Source organism: Melanerpes formicivorus, unplaced genomic scaffold (genome assembly GCF_026170545.1).
Source record: "Melanerpes formicivorus ecotype bairdi unplaced genomic scaffold, bMelFor1.0.p_v2 SCAF_33, whole genome shotgun sequence".
NCBI lineage: Eukaryota > Metazoa > Chordata > Aves > Piciformes > Picidae > Melanerpes > Melanerpes formicivorus.
The window spans coordinates 8196816-8214918 of NW_027142385.1; the positions used below are offsets into that span (position 1 = coordinate 8196816).

The following is an 18103-nucleotide window of genomic DNA, read 5'->3' on the forward strand; positions in this document are numbered from 1 at the left end:
TCTCTCCTGCTCTAGCAAAGCCAAGAGAGAGGAGGTTTGCCCAGGGCAAGAGGCTGAGCCTGCTGCCAGGTGGGCTGCAGGACCTGAGAGCAGCAGCAGCAGCAGCAGCAGCAGCACCATGCTCCCAGGCACCTCAGCACCATGCTCCCAGGCACCTCAGCAGCAGCAGCAGCAGCACCATGCTCCCAGGCACCTCAGCACCATGCTCCCAGGCACCTCAGCACCATGCTCCCAGGCACCTCAGCACCATGCTCCCAGGCACCTCAGCAGCAGCAGCAGCAGCACCATGCTCCCAGGCACCTCAGCACCATGCTCCCAGGCACCTCAGCAGCAGCAGCACCATGCTCCCAGGCACCTCAGCAGCAGCAGCATGCTCCCAGGCACCTCAGCAGCAGCAGCATGCTCCCAGGCACCTCAGCAGCATGCTCCCAGGCACCTCAGCAGCAGCAGCATGCTCCCAGGCACCTCAGCACCAGCAGCATGCTCCCAGGCACCTCAGCACCATGCTCCCAGGCACCTCAGCACCATGCTCCCAGGCACCTCAGCACCATGCTCCCAGGCACCTCAGCACCATGCTCCCAGGCACCTCAGCAGCAGCAGCATGCTCCCAGGCACCTCAGCAGCAGCAGCAGCACCATGCTCCCAGGCACCTCAGCAGCAGCAGCAGCACCATGCTCCCAGGCACCTCAGCAGCAGCAGCATGCTCCCAGGCACCTCAGCACCATGCTCCCAGGCACCTCAGCAGCAGCAGCACCATGCTCCCAGGCACCTCAGCACCATGCTCTCAGGCACCTCAGCACCATGCTCCCAGGCACCTCAGCAGCAGGAGGGCACAGCTCCTGTCACAGCAGAGGGCTTCCTCTCAGAGCTTCTCCACAGGGAGCTCCTCAGCACCACTGCCTCAAGACAACTTCAAGAATGACCAAACCTGCCCTGCCTGCCCCAGTGAGGGATCCCAGAGCCCATCCAGGCCTCCCCTGCCTGCCCCAGTGAGGGATCCCAGAGCCCATCCAGGCCTGCCCTGTCTGCCCCAGTGAGGGATCCCAGAGCCCATCCAGGCCTGCCCTGCCTGCCCCAGTGAGGCATCTCAGTAGCCAAGCTGGGAGCAGAACAATCTTCCTCAGTGCCCACTGCCAGAGCAGGCTGAGGATGGAGGAGAAAAAGCTTTGCTCTGCCTGCCTCTGTGCCTCCACTTCTGGCAGCTCAGGTGCAGTGAGCAGCTCAGAGCCACCACTGCCTCTGTGCTCTCCCTCTGGGCAGAGGTTTCCAGCACCTGGTTTGATTCACTTGGTGAACAGCACAGGAGGAAGTGATGGGGGCAGGGCAGCCTGGTGTCAAGAGCAGGACCTGAAGCCTGCCTGGAAGGAACTTCAGGAGGATGTTTCCCACTGCAGCCTCCTCAGCATCCACTCACAGGATGAAATTGGGGACACAAAAAGGGTTACAAAGCCCCCAGAGGGCAGCTGGGGAGAGAATATCCCCAGGAGGCATCTGCAGCAGGGGAAGGTTTCCAGCTCCATGCTCTGCACTCTTCACTGTGCAGCACACAAGGCCACAGCTGACTCTTGCAGCTCTCTGCTCTGCAGCTGCAGGGGAGACTCCTGGGGTGAGCACCTGAGAGTGCAGCTGCCTGGATGCTTCTCTGCTTGGAAATCCCTGCCCTGACCCACCCCCAGCTGGGGTTCCACTCCCTAACCAGCAGCTCTTTGGCTGCTCCCTGTCCCTGTCCCAGGGGCAGGCTGCAGAGCTCTGTGTGGCAGAGCTCAGTGCCTGACAGGGCAGGGTGGGGGTGCTGGGGGGAGCAAAGTACCTGCTTTGCTTGGACTGGAGAAGCCAAAGCCTTGAGAGGCCACACTGCCACCACCAGAGCTGAAAGTCCCTGCAGGCTTCTGCTCTCCAAAGGAGGAGCTGCCAAAGCCAAAAGTCTTGGCTCCACTGTTGCCAAATAAGTTGGAAGAATCTGGGGAGGAGGAGGAGAAGAGTTGAGAAGCTCCAAACAATGTGCAGCACACTCCATCCACTGCACCAGGAGGAACAGCTCTCACTTGCCCAGCCCCCAGGCACAGGAGCAGCTCCAGACTGGGAGCAGTTCCAGACTGAGAGCAGCTCCAGACTGAGAGCAGCTCCAGACTGAGAGCAGCTCCAGACTGAGAGCAGCTCCAGACTGAGAGCAGCTCCAGACTGAGAGCAGCTCCAGACTGAGAGCAGCTCCAGACTGAGAGCAGCTCCAGACTGAGAGCAGCTCCAGACTGAGAGCAGCTCCAGACTGAGAGCAGCTCCACACTGAGAGCAGCTCCACACTGAGAGCAGCTCCACACTGAGAGCAGCTCCACACTGAGAGCAGCTCCACACTGGGAGCAGCTCCACACTGGGAGCAGCTCCACACTGAGAGCAGCTCCACACTGAGAGCAGCTCCACACTGAGAGCAGCTCCACACTGAGAGCAGCTCCACACTGAGAGCAGCTCCACACTGGGAGCAGCTCCACACTGAGAGCAGCTCCACACTGGGAGCAGCTCCACACTGAGAGCAGCTCCACACTGGGAGCAGCTCCACACTGAGAGCAGCTCCACACTGAGAGCAGCTCCACACTGGGAGCAGCTCCACACTGGGAGCAGCTCCACACTGAGAGCAGCTCCACACTGGGAGCAGCTCCCTGCAGAGGGAAGAGCTCTCCCCTGCTCCTGAAGGGCTTTGCAAGCTCCACTCTGGGGCAGGGGGATCCCCAGCAAGCCTTTCCTGCTGCAACCCTGCTGGAGGGTTACTCAGCTGCATCCTGGGCTGCAGCCACCCAGAGACAAGGCCTGGCTCACCCTGGGGTCCCCACCTGGGGCAGCCCCTGGCTCACCCTGGGGTCCCCACCTGGGGCACACCCCTGGCCCTGCTAGCCCCTCAGAGGCCTCCCATGGCATCCCAGCCTCTCCTGAAGGACAGCTCCAGGCAGCAGAGCAGATGAGCTGCAGATGGGAGCCACAGCACACTCTGTGCCCTTGCTTTGCTCACTCACTCTGGGAAGCTGCAGATCCAAATCCCCCACTGGAGGAACTGAAGGGATTCTTGTTGGCTGCATCCTGACTTGGCTTTCCTCCCAAGCCACTGAAGAAGCCTCCACTTCTCCCACCACTTCCAGCTCCAAACAGGTTTCCAGTGGAAGAAGAAGGCTGCTGGAACAGAAGAAGATCCAAGGAGAGGGACTGAGGTCAAAGCAGCAGATGCCCCCAGGGCTGGTGGCTCTGCTCTGCCTGCTCAGGAAGCTTCAAGACATCCTGCAGTGAAACCTGCAGAGATCACTGAGGCTGCAAAAGGCCTCCAGAGATCATTCAGCTAAGCTCTCCCTGCCAAGCCCCCACCAACCCATGTCCCTCAGCACCACAGCCACAGCTGCTCTGAACACTTCCAGAGTGGGGACTCCACCACCTCCCTGGGCAGCCTGCTGCAGGCCTTAGCCTCTCCTGCACTGAGAAACTGTTCCTCAGGTCCACCCTAAGCCTCCCCTGATGCCACCTGAGGCTCCTTCCTCTTGTGCTATCATTTGGTACTTTGGGAGCAGAGCCCAACCCCAGCTGGCTGCAGCCTCCTGCAGGGAGGTCTCCCTCAGCCTCCTCTTGCCCAGCCCTGCTCTCCAGACCCTTCCCCAGCTTGGTTGCCCTTCCCTGGCCCTGCTCCAGCCTCTCAATGTCCTTCTTGGAGTGAGAGGCCCAAAACTGAACCCAGGACTCCATTTTAGTCTCTCCTAGACCTTGTTTATGGCACAGGATTGACTGGAAGCTTGCCCTACAGTGCCCACTCCCCAAGGGGCATGGAAGGAGACTTCTCCACAGCTCTACCTTGCATGGGATAGAATCCCTGCCTCTCCCATAGCCCTTAGGAAAGGTTTGCCCAGGTGCTGCTTGGGTGCTCACCACAATGGCAAACACCTCCAGGGCCTGGGAGAGGTTTCCTGAGCAGGCCAAAGCCTGAGCTAATCTCTCAGGAGGAGGCAGGCAGCCCTGAGCTCTGTCCTCTGCCTGCTCTCAGGACTTGCCTGGCCAAAGACAGTGGCTCCAGTGTTAGCTGCCTGCCCAAACACAGAGGCTGTGTTGCTGGAACCAAATCCTGTTAAGAGAAGAAAGGGAAAGCAGAGAGTCACAGAGGGGCAGGGGCTGGAGGGGACCTCTGGAGGTCATCCAGTCCAAGCCCCCTGCCAGAGCAGGGTCAGCCAGGGCAGGGCACACAGGGACACAGCCAGGTGAGTCTCCAGTCTCCAGAGGAGGAGGCCCCATGACCTCTCTGGGCAGCCTGCTCCAGGCCTCCAGCACCCTCACACCAAAGAATCTTCTCCTCCTGTTGAAGTGGAACCTCCTGGCTTCCAGTTTGTGTCCAGTGCCCCTTGTCCTGCTGCTGGGCACCAGAGCCTGGCCCCTGCTGCTTGCCCCCCACCCCTCAGATATTTACAGACACTGCTCAGATCCCTCTCAGCCTTCTCCTCTGCAGGCCAAACAGCCCCAGGGCTCCCAGCCCTTCCTCAGGCAGATGTTGCAGTCCCTTCAGCACCACCACAGCCTCTGCTGGACTCTCTCCAGCAGTTCCCTGTCCCTCTTGAACAGGGAAGCTCAGAACTAGACCAAATACTCAGCTGTGGTCTCAGCAGGGCAGAGCAGAAGGGGAGGAGCAGCTCCCTGGCCTGCAGGCCACCCTCCTCTTCATGCATGCCAGCAGACTCATCCCCAGCATGATGTGCAGGAGACAGGAGACAGGGAGGGGACTCCAGGCCAGGTCTCCCACCCCAAACCACAGGGACAGAAATGAAGTCAGCAAAGCCATCTAGGCTGGGCAAAGACCAAGAGGTTAAACCTCACTGGAAGGTCAGCTGAAAGCCCTCTCCTCCTTTGCTCTTTGGCCAGCTGCAGATCAAACAGAACATTAGAACCTCTCTCACTTTTGCCTTGGGGACTGCTGCTAGTGAAGCCAGGGGCTGGCTTTCTGCCCATGCTACAAGGCAGGAACAGGCAGCCTGCTGTTCTGATCACCCTCATGCAGGAGATCCCAGCTCCTCTGCTACCTGAAGGTTCCTTTGCCTAACCCCAGAGCCCCCCACTCCAGGCCCCACTGCACTTGCAGGGTGCACTCTGTACCACTTCTGGAATTAGCAACAGCCCCAGCAGAGTTCCCTTCCCTCCTCTGGAGCTGTTCTCCAGCTCCTGTAGTTAAAAGCAGCAAGCAGTTTGCCTGCAGTGCCACCAGGTTTAATTAAAGGAGCCTAATTAGCTTTTCCTCTTTGGAAACCCACAGCCTCTATCATCCCCAAGGGCTCTGGGAGTCTCTGGGGGCTGGGAAAAGCTTTGGGAACCAAAAATTACCACACAGAAACCCCCCCAGAGCAAAAGGAGGCTCCCCTGGGTCTGTGCAAGCACTCAGAGGTGCAGATGGTCACAGAATCACTTTGGTTGGAAGAGACCTTGAAGAGGTTGAGTCCAAGCCCATCCTCCTCTCCCCAGGGCCCCTCTGCTGGCTGCACTGCCAGCACTGCTGGGCCATCAGCCTGCCCTTACCTGAGGCCTGGCAGAAGCTGAAGCCAGCAGATGAGGTTGTGGTGGTAACAGTGCTGCCAAAGACTGAGCCTCCTTGCCCAAAGGCAGTGCCCTGGCCAAAGGCAGGAGGGCTGCTCTGGCCAAAGAGGCTGCCTCCAGTGCTGGCAGCGGGCTGGCCGAAGGAGAAGGAGCTGCTGCTGCTGGCTGCTGCCCCGAAGACGCTGCCGCTGCTGGAGGCTGCTGTGGAAGCTGCTGGCTGCCCAAAGGCTGGCATGGTCCCAAAGCCAGACTGGCTGAAGTTAAAGCCACCTGAAGAACTGCTGCCTGGCTGCCCAAAGGTTGGGGCCTGCCCAAAGGCTGGCTGCCCAAAGCCCCCTGCGGCGGTGGTGCCGAAGGCGGAGGTCCCGAAGCCGGAGCCGGCAGCCTGGGTGCTGGCAGGGGCGGTGGCCAAGGTACTGGTGGGCAGCTGCCCAAAGGGAGAGGAGGCTGTGGTACCTGCTGGCAGCTGCCCAAAGACAGGGGGGGTGGAAGGAGTGGCACTTGTGTCAGCAGCAGGCTGGCTGAAGGCTGAGCCAGAGGAGCTGGAGCTGGGCGGCGGAGAGAACACCGCGGAGCCTGCGGAGGTGGCAAAGACAGAGGCCCCCAGAGCTGGGCTCTGGGCACAGGCTGCAGCCTCTGAGGTGGCAGCCAGCACGCTGGTGGCTTCTGCAGGAGAGGCAAGGCTGGCTGTGGAGGAGGTGGCTGAGACACTCTGCTCTGCTGGGGCAGGAGCAGAGGCAGAGCCAGCTGCAGGCACTGCTGCCTTCAGCTCACTCGTGGAGGCAGCAGCAGCATCGGGAGGCGCTGCTGGCAGGGTGGCAGAGCCTGCAGAGCTGCTGTCCCCAGCTGGGGCCTGGGGCACAGAGGCCTCTTTCATGGACTCCAGTGGTGGCTGTGTCACTGGAGGTGAAGAGCCAGCTGCTGCAGCTTCACTCTCAGGTGGCTTTTCTGACACAGGAGCTGATTTGCCATCCCCTGCAACCTTAGCAGAAGCTGCAGCAGGGGCAGCAGCTTGTGGTGAACTCAAGAAGCTCCCAGAGGAGATGGAGGTTGAAGCAGGGGCAGAGGTGGATGTGCTCAGGCTGGTTACTGGCTGAAGCCCAAAGGAAAAGGTGGGCTTGCTGGCACCAGAGCCTCCAAGGTTGAACACCCCAGAGGAGCCTGGGTTGGTTATCTGGACGCTGCCAAAGAGGCTGCCTGTGGCACTGCTGCTGCTGGCTGGGGCTGCTGTGCCAGCAGAGGGGACTGATGTTGAAGCAGCCTCTCCAGCTTTTCCCAGGGCCAGGGGGGCACCAAAAGCAAAGCCAGAAGCCACTGCAGACATTTTAGCTGGCTGTGCTCCTGCAGCACTGGGAGCTGCTGCTGCTGCTGCTTTAGTGCTGGCCTTGGCACTGTCATCTGCTTGCCCAACCCGCAGTTCTGAGAAGCTCCCAAGAGTTTCCCCAGCCAGACTGCCCTGAACCAAGTGTTCTCCTGCTTTGGATGGATGGGTGTCCAGCTTGGCAGGGGCTGTGGAGGGAGCAGAGGATGTTGCTGCAGCAGGTTTGCTTGACTGGGTGCCCTCTGCCGAGGTGCTGCTCCCTGCTGAGGCTGCCGGAGCGCTCGCTGGCTTGACCGAGCCAAAGGCGAAGGAGCTCTCAGGCACCATCCCAAACTTGGGAGTCCCAGCAAGCAGAGGTGAATCTGTCTGGCTGGATTCTTTAGCAGGAGCTGTCAGGGAGAGAGAGAAGTTCCACAGTGAGTTACAGCCATGCTGGCTCCTCACTCTCACATCATCCCCAGGCCTTAGTGCTTCCCAGAGCGTCAGACCCCGCTCTCCCCTCCCGGCTCCTGACCATCAGGTAACTGCCACTTCCATCTGCACTCAGGAGGCAGCAGTGACAGCTGAGGCCCTTGGGGACAGGGTTGCAGTGACAGTCACAGCTACTCTCCTGTCACAGCCTCCACTTAACCATCCTTCTCTTGGAGTACAAACAGCAGCAGCCTTTGGCTCCCACCTCACCACTCCAAGACATAAAAGACCCTTTGCTGCTGGCAGCATTTCACTCCTGCCAGGCCTCAGCTAAGCAGCCCCCCAACAGTCACTAGAAAACTGTTTAAGCCAATGGCTCAGAACAGTTTGGGTCATAAAGAGAACTTTCCTGGCACTTGAAAAGCCAAATCTTCCTTTACAACCTCAACTATTTATAGACCACCAAGCAGTTTGTAGGCAGCCTGCTTTCAGCTCTGAGGGAGAGAGAGAAGCTCTCCAAAGCAAAGTGCCCAAGCAGCTCCCCTCGTCAGAGACACAACAGAGCTCAACTGGAGGCAGAGGGCACTCATTTCATTTGATGCAGTTGATTTCTGAGCACCAAAATCCACACAAGCTGTGACCTGAAGGCACTGCCTTGGTGTTGGGGTTGATTTGGACAGGAAACCTGCACATGAAGTAACAAAGAGCAGAAGCTTCCTAACACAGCTGGGATTCTCCTCAGGTTTTACTCTGAGCTGAAGTATTTTAGCAACAGACACTGAGTTGTGCATCTATTTCCTCCTGAGGCACTGAAATTCCTTCTGTTGCTCTTCCATCACCAGCCAAGGTGCTCCAAGCACTGGATGGAGGAGCAGCAACTGCCCTCCAAAGGCTGAGGGTTACAGGGCTGCCTCCTCCTGCACCTCCCTCTGCTCACTGCTCTTTACCTAAGCTCTTCTGTTAACTGAGTCTTCCAGTTCCAAGCCAGATCAGTGCTCTGCTAACACAGCTTGAGCAGCATGGCTGGGATGGTATAAGGGCAGAAGCAAGCCAGGACTGTAAGCAGAGGTGACAGCTTGAGTTAAGAGCAACCAGAAGCACTGGAAGTGAGTTTTGGACCAAAGCTTCTTTTGCAGGACTGAAAATAGAGGCCAAGAAGCTTCCCAAGCATGACAGAGCAACTACAGCAGGGCCCTTTGTCCTGAGGGGGCAAGGGTGAGCTACCTCTGGAACAGGAAAGCAGCCTTTAGGCTGTCAGCTCCCTCTCAGAGGCAGCACAAAGCCACCCCAAGCAGTCCCCTCCCTTACTGAATGCTGCTTCCACTTAGCACAGACTCACAGATTGCATCAGCTTGGGAGGGTCATCAGAGGTCATCTTAGGCAACACCCCTGCAGGCAGCAGGGACATCTCCAGCTACGGCAGGCTGCCCAGGGCCCCATCAAGTTTGGCCTTGAATGTCCCCAGGGGTGGGGTCTCCACCACCTCTGGGTAACCTGTTCCTGTGTCCCACACCTCTGCAGCAGAGGAAAGAGCTGCAGGCCTTGCCCTGACCTTAAGTTACTGCCTCCTGGCAGCAAATGCTTTGCTTGCTCTCAGGTGAAGGGCAGCTGGGCTGAACCCCTGTGGGTTCCAGGGCACAACCCAGCAGGGGTACAGAATCCTGGTGCAGAGGCTGCAGCCTTGGTAGCAGCACTGCAGCACAGCCCAGGAGCTGCACAACCCAGGAGCAGGAAGTGTCCCCTCAGCAGGGGAGAGAGAGCTGTTGGGACACTCTTCCAAGCTCACCTTGTGAGGAGGCAAGGCTGGGCAGGGCTGGTGATGAAGCAGCTGATGTGACAGCACCAAAGGTAAATCCAGACCTGGGAAAAGAGGAGAAAGGCAAAGAGAAGCATTCAGCTTCCAACCCCATGACTGACACAACCTTCAGACTTCAGGCTCCCAGGCCAGGCCTGCAGAGGGCCCTGCACTAGAAGAGATTCTCCAACAACCAAGCTGCAAGAAGCTGGCACACAGGCTGGGCTCCACCATTGGCTTCCCTCTGGCAAGGCCCTCAGAGGGTTAAAGGGAGTCAGAACTCAGAGTGGTTTGGCCACCCTCCTGTGTTCTTTCCTCTCTGCTGTGTATTTCTGCCCCATTCAGCTCAGCAGCTCACACCAAATCCTAACAGCTTTTGGCAGAGCAGCAGCCACAGCACTGAGAGGAGCTCATTCATGGCACCTAGAGGAGCTCATTCATGGCACCTAGAAGGTGAAGCAGTGCCCAGGAGGGAGGGACTGGGTGCCAGCACCTCTCACAAAGCAGACTGCTCACACCAAGACAGAACCCAAAGCTTTCCATCCCTGCTCCCCACCAAACCCATTCTGCCCTGCAGAAATCCTGTGATCCTTCCTAATGAGCACTGGGGGCCTCCAGAGACCTTCATTCCCTGAGGCTTCCTAAGCTCCCTCTGATTCTCAGAGAGCAGCTGCTGATACAGGAGTCAGGATGTGTAACTAAGACATCACTGACAACAGCACTGGCTGTAGCATATGGTTTAGAGGCACTGCAGCCTGGGACAAAGGCAGAGCTTGTCTGCATTTTGCATCTGAATTTCCACCTCTCAAGAGGACTATTTCAGCCCTTTGAAGAGCACAGCAAGGTGTTTGGGCAGCATCCACTTGACAAACTCCTACAGAAACCATTAAGGCTGAAAGCAAGCAGCCATCTGCTCTCCAGTACCTCCAGGGAGGTTCTCCTCCCCCTCTCCTCTGCCCTGGTCAGGCCACATCTGGAGTGTTGTGTCCAGTTCTGGGCCCTCAGTTCAAGAAGGGCCTCAGGAAACTGCTTGAGAGAGTCCAGCCCAGAGCCCCAGAGCTGCTGCAGGCAGTGGAACATCTCCCTGGGGGCACAGGCTGAGGGAGCTGGGAGCAGAGCAGCCTGAGGGCTGCCCTCATTGCTGGGGCTAAAGCTGTGCAGGGCTGGAGCCAGGCTCTGCTCAGGGATGGCCAAGGACAGCACAAGGGGCACTGGGTGCCAGCTGGAGCAGAGGAGGTGCCACAGGAACAGAAGGGAAAACTTTGTCCCTGTGAGGGTGGCAGAGGCCTGGAGCAGGCTGCCCAGAGAGGTTGTGGAGTCTGCTCTGGAGCCTTTCCAAACCCACCTGGATGTGCTCTGTGTGACCTGCCCTGGGGGACCCTGCTCTGGCAGGGGGGGTGGCCTGGATGATCTCCAGAGGTCCTTTCCAACCTCTACCTAGCATTCTGTGATCTGAGAGCCTGTGTGCTGTGGACCAGTTCATGGAGGGAAATTCACTTCAGTGCTAGGTGAATGTGCAGAACTTCCAACCACCACCTCCAAGGAGTCCTCCCTCTCCCCCAAACACAAGGTATGAGCCAAGGGATCTCTTTGTCATCCCTGACCAAAGCACTCCAAAAGAGAGGGCTGAGGATAGCTGTGCTCAGAGCATGTGCCTGGCTCTGTGGTGGTGGTGTGTAGAGGAGCAGATGGTGTGGGGATTCTCCAGTCACCTTCACCACCAGACCTTGGCTTTGCAAGCCAACACATGGAACCTGCTCTGCTGTGCTGCAGTAAGGAAGTCAGCAAGGTTGAGCATCAGCACACCCTGCAAGTCACAGAATCAGAGTGCAGCAGGTTGGAAGGGAGCCTCCAAGGCCATCCTGTCCAACCCCCTGCAGCCAGCAGGGACAGCTCCAACCAGAGCAGGCTGCCCAGGGACCAAGAGTCTGATCTTGAGTGTCTCCAGGGATGGAGCCTCAACCACAGCCCTGGGCAACTGTGGCAGTGTCTCACCCTCACAGTGCAGAGCTTCCTCCTGAGCTCCAACCTGACTCTGCCCTGCTCCAGTTTCAAACCCTTGCCTCTTGTCCTGTCCCCACAGCCCCTTCTGAACAGCCTCTCCCCAGCCTGCCTGGAGGTCCCCTGCAGATACTGAAACGCAGCTCTGAGGTCTCCCTGGAGCCTTCTCTTCCCCAGGCTGAACCACCCCAACTCTCTCAGCCTGGCTCTTACAGTTTTGTCAGCTTGTAGGCAGCCCTGCAGCAGCCAACACTCATCTTCAACATCAACCACAAAGACAGCCTGAGGCTCATACAGACCCTGCAGAAGTAAAGGAGAAGGCTTTGCTCAGCTGTGCAGTTGTGGCTGGTACTGATGGGGTGGTAGAGGTCGTCACAGCTGTCACTGTTTTCACTGTCCCTTGTCCTGTAAGTCACAAGAACAAGAATTAGAGTACAAAGCACTGTGGCACCCAACTACCAAGCCACACACCTGGGCTGGGATCTGACCAGCTGGAAGTGAAGCTTGTTTGTCACTTACACCTGGTCTGGAGTCAGCAGAAACATTCCTGTTGCTGTTCCAACATCAGAGGATGCAGGAGTTCTTGTCTCAAGCCAAAGAGTACCTCCAAGGCTTTAGGCAAGAACTTGGGGGTTTGAGGCAAGAGCTCCTGATAAGGGCAGTGCCAGATGGCACCACCTTGACAATAAAAATGAAGCAATAAACCCCCCCAGTGACCAAGAGCTCCTCTCTGTAATCCCTCATGAGCAGCTCTTGGGAAGAGAAAGGAAGTGCTGTCAAATCCAGGAGCTGACATTTCCCACCACCCAAACTTTCAGAGGCATTTGCCAAGCCAAATGTGATTCCCAGCTATTTTTACTGCCTTTTTCCCCCCTGGCTAAGAGGCAGCCTACATCCAAGGATTAAAGGCAGAAGAGCAACAGAAATGGATTTCAGCCACTTATGCAAGAGGCTTACAAAGCCATGCCCAATGCAAGCATCATTAGCTAACACACACTCCAAATCAATTCCTTGCTTCCCTAAGCACTTCCTCTCCCCTCTTTGCACTGAAGGATGGAGGCTGAGCATTCCCTTCCTTAGAAACTCCTCAGCTCTGCTCAGCAGACCCCAGGGGCTGAGCTGGCTTTGGAAATGGTCATACAGCCCAGTGCCCAACACACCCAGCACCTCAACTGGCTCATTTCAAGGCTAGGTCAGGGTCCTCCTGGGTATGAAGTGTTCTAGGCAGACATCAAGGTGTGGAAAAGCTATTCCTGGTCCTTCAGGATGTGATCACTTCCCTGCACAAACACAGCAACTCCTCTGGTTTAGCAAGCAAAGCAGCAAAGCTGCTCTGGCCCTGCTGGGGAAGCACAGCAGACTCTGGCAGGTGAGCCCTCAGCACTGCTTGGGGAGGGCTCTACATCCTGACCCCACTCTGAAGGAGGAGCTGCAGCACTGAATTCTTGCTGCAGGCAATGAGACAAAGCTCAGGGCTGCTCACAGACCCACTCCTGATCTCCTGCACTTGGCCTTTGCCATCTCCCTCCCTCAAGATCAGCACAGAGCCTCTCAGTGAGAAAGATTTTCCCCTCACCCTCAGTGTCTCCAGCACCCTGACAGGTGGCAAGAGACATCCAGGCCTCACTTCCACTTCCAGCAAAGACAACTTACCTGAGAGTTTGCTGCCAGGTGATGCTGGCCCAGCTGCAGAGGCTATAGGGCAGGGGGCACACACTGGGGAAGGTGGAGTCTGGCCCTTAAGGGAGTTTGCCAGAGGTGCCTGAAAACACAAAACCACTGCAGGTCAGAGCAGTCTGTCCACCACCAGAGTGCCCCTGGCCTTGGCCTGGTATCATCAGAGTCATGCAGTGACTCAAGGACAAGCCAGGGGAAGGTGGTTGAAGTGCCCAAGGTGGCTGAAGTGCCCTTCAGTCTTAGGCTCTTTATGCCCTGACACTTAAGCAGCAGGGCAGGACCCAACCTGCAGAGGCCAGCAAGGCTCTGTGGGCAACAGCTCAATGACTCCAGGGGACAAAGACCTCTGCTTGGTGTTCTGCTGTGTGCACATGAACCCCAGCAGCTGGCTGACCAGTAAGAACTGTTCTGAGCAGAGAAACAGGATAAAGCACTCTATGCCCTGGCTGCTACCATTTCTGGGGGGTGAAATGGAGGTGTATCTACCCAACAGAGCTTCCTTGGCTGTTAGCTGCAACCCTGAGGAGGCTGCAAGGCTGTGGCCAGTAGAAAGCTGCAAGTCCTCAAAGGAGGGAGGGAAAAACAAAGGCCAGACACAAGAGGTTTGGTGTGGAGGTGGTGGCTGAGGCCAGCAGGAGCAGAGGCAGAGCCAGCTGCAGGCACTGCTGCCTTCAGCTCACTCGTGGAGGCAGCAGCAGCATCAGGAGGTGCTGCTGGCAGGGTGGCAGAGCCTGCAGAGCTGCTGTCCCCAGCTGGGGCCTGGGGCACAGAGGGCTCTTCAGTGGACTCCTGGGCACAGGTAAGTAAATGGTTTGCCAGGACCAGAGGGCAAGCTGAGGAAAGAGACTCTCAGATGCAAATGACCATCTCTAGATGCTCATCAACAGTGACCCCCCCAAACTGTGCTGGGCATGCCCAGGTGCAGCATTCCACCAGGGAAAGGGCTCTGGATTGACAAACCTGTTTGGCTTGATTGGTAGCCACAGCTGTCAGAACTTGGTGGACTGCCTGGGCTGCAGAGTGGGGCACAGATGACCTTTACAAGAAGAGAGAAAGGAAAGCATGAAATGAAAGATTAGGCTCCAAGAAGTCTTCCTCAGCTCTCAGAGCACAGCTTCCAGCAGCTTTGTACCACATCCCTCCTCCTCTGGTAGGGATTCCACAGACAACTCCAAAGGCCCAAATCTGATTAGAGACTAAACCTCTTAAATGAATCAGCCACATTTAACAAAGGGAGGCTGCAAATGTGGTTAAAGCCCCAGACTGAAGTGATCAAGGCTGCTCCACTCTTGTCTCCTGAGAGCCTCCTCAAGGCCTTGCTGTTTCACAGGGAGCTGAGGGAGGGAAAAAGAACTAAACACATCAGCAGGTAAGGGGATTACAACTTTATGCCTAATGGATAACACATGTAAGAAGCTTCCCTGCCAGTGTGGAGCCCAGAGAAGTACAGGAAACCCTCTGAAATGCTGAGCAAGGAGACAAAGCCTGGAAGCATCCCATGCTTCTGAAGTGTAGCACAGCCATGGCTGAAGCCATGCTAAGAGCTGTGCTCAAACTGACCTCTCTCACCTGGCAGGAGGCTGGGAGATTGGACACCAGAGCCCACAGACCATTGCTGCAGCAGGGGATGGAGCATCCTACCTACAGCATGCAGACCAAATCACCATGACCTGGGAACAGCCTTCCACTTGCAGCATCTCCTCAAGCCTGCAGCTCACCAGGTTCAGAAGCCTTCAGAAGCTCAGAGTCAGCACTGCCTGCATTTCCCTGGGGGCAAAGGGCCACTCTTCCCTTGCCCCAGCAGGCTCCTTCCATCCTGACCCAGGCCAGGCTTCCCAAAGCTGCTGAAGGGTCTGAGGGAGCTGGGGTTGTTCAGCCTGGAGAAGAGAAGGCTCCAGAGAGCTCTTAGAGCAACCTTCCAGTACCTGAAGGGGGCTGCAGAGGGACTGTCTGCAAGGGCCTGCAGTGACAACTGAGGGGTTTGAAACTAGAGGAGATTGAGATTGGATGTGAGGAACAAGTTCTGCACCAGGAGGCTGCTGGAACACTGCAGCAGGTAGCCCAGGGAGGTGCTGAGGTCCCAGCCCTGGAGATATTCCAGGTGAGGCTGGAGAGGGCTCTGGGCAACCTGATCCAGGGGAGGATGTCCCTGCTGAGTGCAGTGGGGTTGGACTGGGTGAGCCTTGGAGGTCCCTGCTAACCCAAACCACTCTGTGTCTCTATGACCTCAGCTGGGGAAAGAAAGCCCAGGCCCAGGCCACTGAACAACTGCTAACAACTGCAAGCCATCACTCCTGCTTAACAAGCCATGGAGTGTGCTGTGGTGGCAGAAGGGAGCCAGGATGCCTGGAGCAGCAAAGCCCCTGCTGAATGAACTCTGCTGGGTGAATGCTGTTGAGAGCTGAGTCTGAGTGGCAGGCATGGCTCATTTGGGCAGGATTCTTGAGGAGCACAGTGTCATGGGCTCAGCTATAAAATCAGGCTGCAAAAAGCCTTCAAGGTCTCAAGCTGGCTGTGCTCTGTAAGCCAGGGAGATCAATCAATAACTGCCAGGTTAAAACTGCTTAAAGTGAGGCAGGTCTTTAACTGCAGCTCAAGTGAGAGCCAATCTCAGAGCCCTTATCTCCTGCTCACATCTCTGTCCAGGTACAGCCAGGACTCTACTTTTCCATCATGGCTTGGATGAAACAAAAGCTGGAGAACCCTTCCACTGCTTTTGGCATCACTTCCCAAGCAGAGCTGTTTGGAGAGGTTACTTTCCAAAGGTGCAGCACTGCCCTTCCCTGCCTCACTTCAGCCCTTCTAGGGGGAAATAAAATGGAAAGCTCCCAAGCAATCCAAATGCAAAAGCAAGCATGAAGCAAAGTGTTAAGGTCAGCTGAGCACCACCACTGTCACTCTCTGCTCCCTTTGGGAAGCTGCCTCAAGAGAGTTTCACCTTCTCCCTCTGGCAGTGCAGAGCACACCCACATGGATGGAAATCAGGAGTGATGCTGCCTTGAGCAACCTGGGCTAGTGGGAGGTGTCCCAGCCTACAGCAGGGGCTTGGAACTGGATGATCTTCAAGGTCCCTTCCAACCCAAGCCATTCCATGACTCTGTGAACAGAAATGGGCCCAGGAGCTGCAGGTATAGCTCACAGTTATGGGGACAAAGCATCACAGCTCCATGTGGCCTGATGGACCTGCTGAGTTGATTCTACTGTAGGCATCTTTCTGGCCACCTTTGCCCACATTTTTCAGTGGTGCCCTTCCCTCCCCAGCCCAGAAAGGGCCAAGCATCATCCTGGGCTTTCAGGAACAGTAGGAACTTCAAGCAAAGAGTTTCAAGGTCATGGCAATGCCAGGGAAAGGACACTGCTGTGGCTGGTGACAGAGCTGGGTGATAAGGCAGAAATCTCTGGAATGAGCTGAGCTGGTTGCTGTCTGTAGGAGGCAGAGCAGGAGGAAAGCCAAATGTTAGAGCTAAGCCAGGAGAAATCCCCACAAATTCAAGGTTAAATACCAGCAGAAACCATTCCTGATTCACTCCTCAGGAGGAACAGCCTTGCAGCTCCTCTTCCAAAGTGATCAGCCCCAAAGGACACCCAGCACAAACTCTGCTGCAGTCAAAACCTTGGGGACAAGCTTCCAGCAGAGCCAGAGCACAGCTCTCCAGCCCTGAGGGGGAGAGTCTGAGGACACACAGAGGCAGCATGATCCCAGAGAAGCTTTGCTCTGTAATGGATGATGGAAACAGAAGGGAAAACATCTGGGCAGCTTAAGGCCACAGCCTGCACTCAGTGCCAGAGGGCTGCACTGCCCTCACAGAAAGAGGCAGGGGAGAAGCAGTGACTGGAGAGATCCCAGAGCCACACTAGCAGTAAACCCACTGGGTCTCCAGAAGAAAGCTGCACTAAAAGGCATTTCACAGGCTGCTGCAGCAGGAGCCTCCCACTGCTCTCATCATTTGGTCAGGGCAAACTTGCTTTAGCAGAGCCCTGAATGACCTGGAAAGAGAAATCTTTCTTCCTTTCAGCCCACAAAGCCTCTCTTCACTGCATCCACTGGAGGGCCTGCAGTCTGCAGGACACCACTGCTGCTCCCCAGAGGCTGCTGTCCCCTACTGCAGCTGCTGCTGAAGGCCTCCAGGCAGCAGAGCAGCCCCCACTCACCCAATGACGGTGGAGACCGCTGGGGCCAAAGCGCCGCTCTTGAGCTCCCGCACATTCACCACCTGGGGAACGTTCTTCAGGGTGGATTCGGTCAAGGAGGTGCTCACAGCTGCAGGGAATGAAAGCCAAGCAAGGCAAAAGGTGAGCAGGAGCCCCACCTTCAGCACTGCATTCCACAGGCTGCCTGGCAGTAGCTCCAGAAGTCCACCCAAGCCTCTAGGGGGGATGTGGTGTGTCTGGCCCAGGACATTTGCTATCTCAGCCCTTTGGTGTCCCTGAAGTGCTCACCTGCCTACAGAGCTGGGATACTGCTGCTACCTGACCAAATCTGACACCTGCAGAACTTGCCCTTCCTGCCCTTCTGACACCTGAGGCTGACAGCAGTGACCTCTGTAGTCACACTGTGACCTCTGCCAAGGCCACCCCCTGCACTTGTGCTGCACTGGGGCAAGGAAAGCCAAGGAATCCAATTCCTCTACCAGCAACTGAAGTTTGCTCTCCTGCACTGCTGCTGCAGCACTGAGAAATGTCCAAAGCCCAACAGGAAAAGCTTGAACTGGGAACCTTTCTCCTGCCAGCTCAAAACCTCACAAGCAGACCCAAGACTCTCCAGGTCACCTTCAGCTTTTCCCTATTAAAACTGCTTCACAATTCAGAGCTTTAACTGCCTGGTTAGTCATGAAGAGTCACTAACAGAGGGCAGGGACAGCCTCTGCTCTGCAAGAGCTCCTTGCACACAGCCCAATGGCCATGCCAGGATCTCCTGAGAGCCATGGACAATTCTGCCACTGCCCAGGTGAGAAGAGGTACAAAGGAAGCAGAGGTGAGAGCCTCTCAGGCATCCTGTGCCAGCAGCATACAGGAAGACAAAGCAGCACTGGGTAGGCTCAGAGATGCACCACATCTGTGTCACATTTTGTGTGATGAGCTCCTTGGAGAGCACTGAATTCCTGTGACAGCCACATTCAGCTGCTCAGAGGTCACTTGGGCACTCAGCCATCCTTTTACCTGGGGACTGGTTAGCCATCTGCCTCCTCAGAGCTGCAGCAGCAGCTGCCTGCGGTGCTGGAACAGTGACAGTGGGAGCAGGGGCTCCATGCTTCACGGTCTTTGTTGCAAGCATGGTGCTGTCTGCACCTTGGGGGATGATTCTGTTTGAAGAGGTAGGCACTACAAATAAACAGAAACATTACAAACCA

The 18103-nt window shown here is 56.8% G+C and overlaps 1 protein-coding gene across 2 annotated transcripts in view; it reads right to left on the reverse strand.

Moving 5' to 3' along the window:
• NUP214 (nucleoporin 214) overlaps positions 1 to 18103 on the reverse strand; it is a 45289-nt gene that overhangs the window by 5510 nt on the left and 21676 nt on the right. Inside the window, exons 23-32 of one of the 2 annotated variants that reach the window (XM_068155984.1) lie at positions 17913 to 18074; positions 16905 to 17013; positions 13713 to 13788; positions 12729 to 12837; positions 11375 to 11480; positions 9066 to 9139; positions 5530 to 7257; positions 4023 to 4093; positions 3006 to 3159; positions 1811 to 1960 (exon numbers count right to left, since the gene is read on the reverse strand). In XM_068155984.1, the coding sequence (XP_068012085.1) occupies positions 1811 to 1960; positions 3006 to 3159; positions 4023 to 4093; positions 5530 to 7257; positions 9066 to 9139; positions 11375 to 11480; positions 12729 to 12837; positions 13713 to 13788; positions 16905 to 17013; positions 17913 to 18074 (2739 nt within the window). Of the gene's footprint in view, positions 1 to 1810; positions 1961 to 3005; positions 3163 to 4022; positions 4094 to 5529; positions 7258 to 9065; positions 9140 to 11374; positions 11481 to 12728; positions 12838 to 13712; positions 13789 to 16904; positions 17014 to 17912; positions 18075 to 18103 lie in introns of both variants that reach the window. The other variant, XM_068155983.1, reaches the window with a different exon arrangement.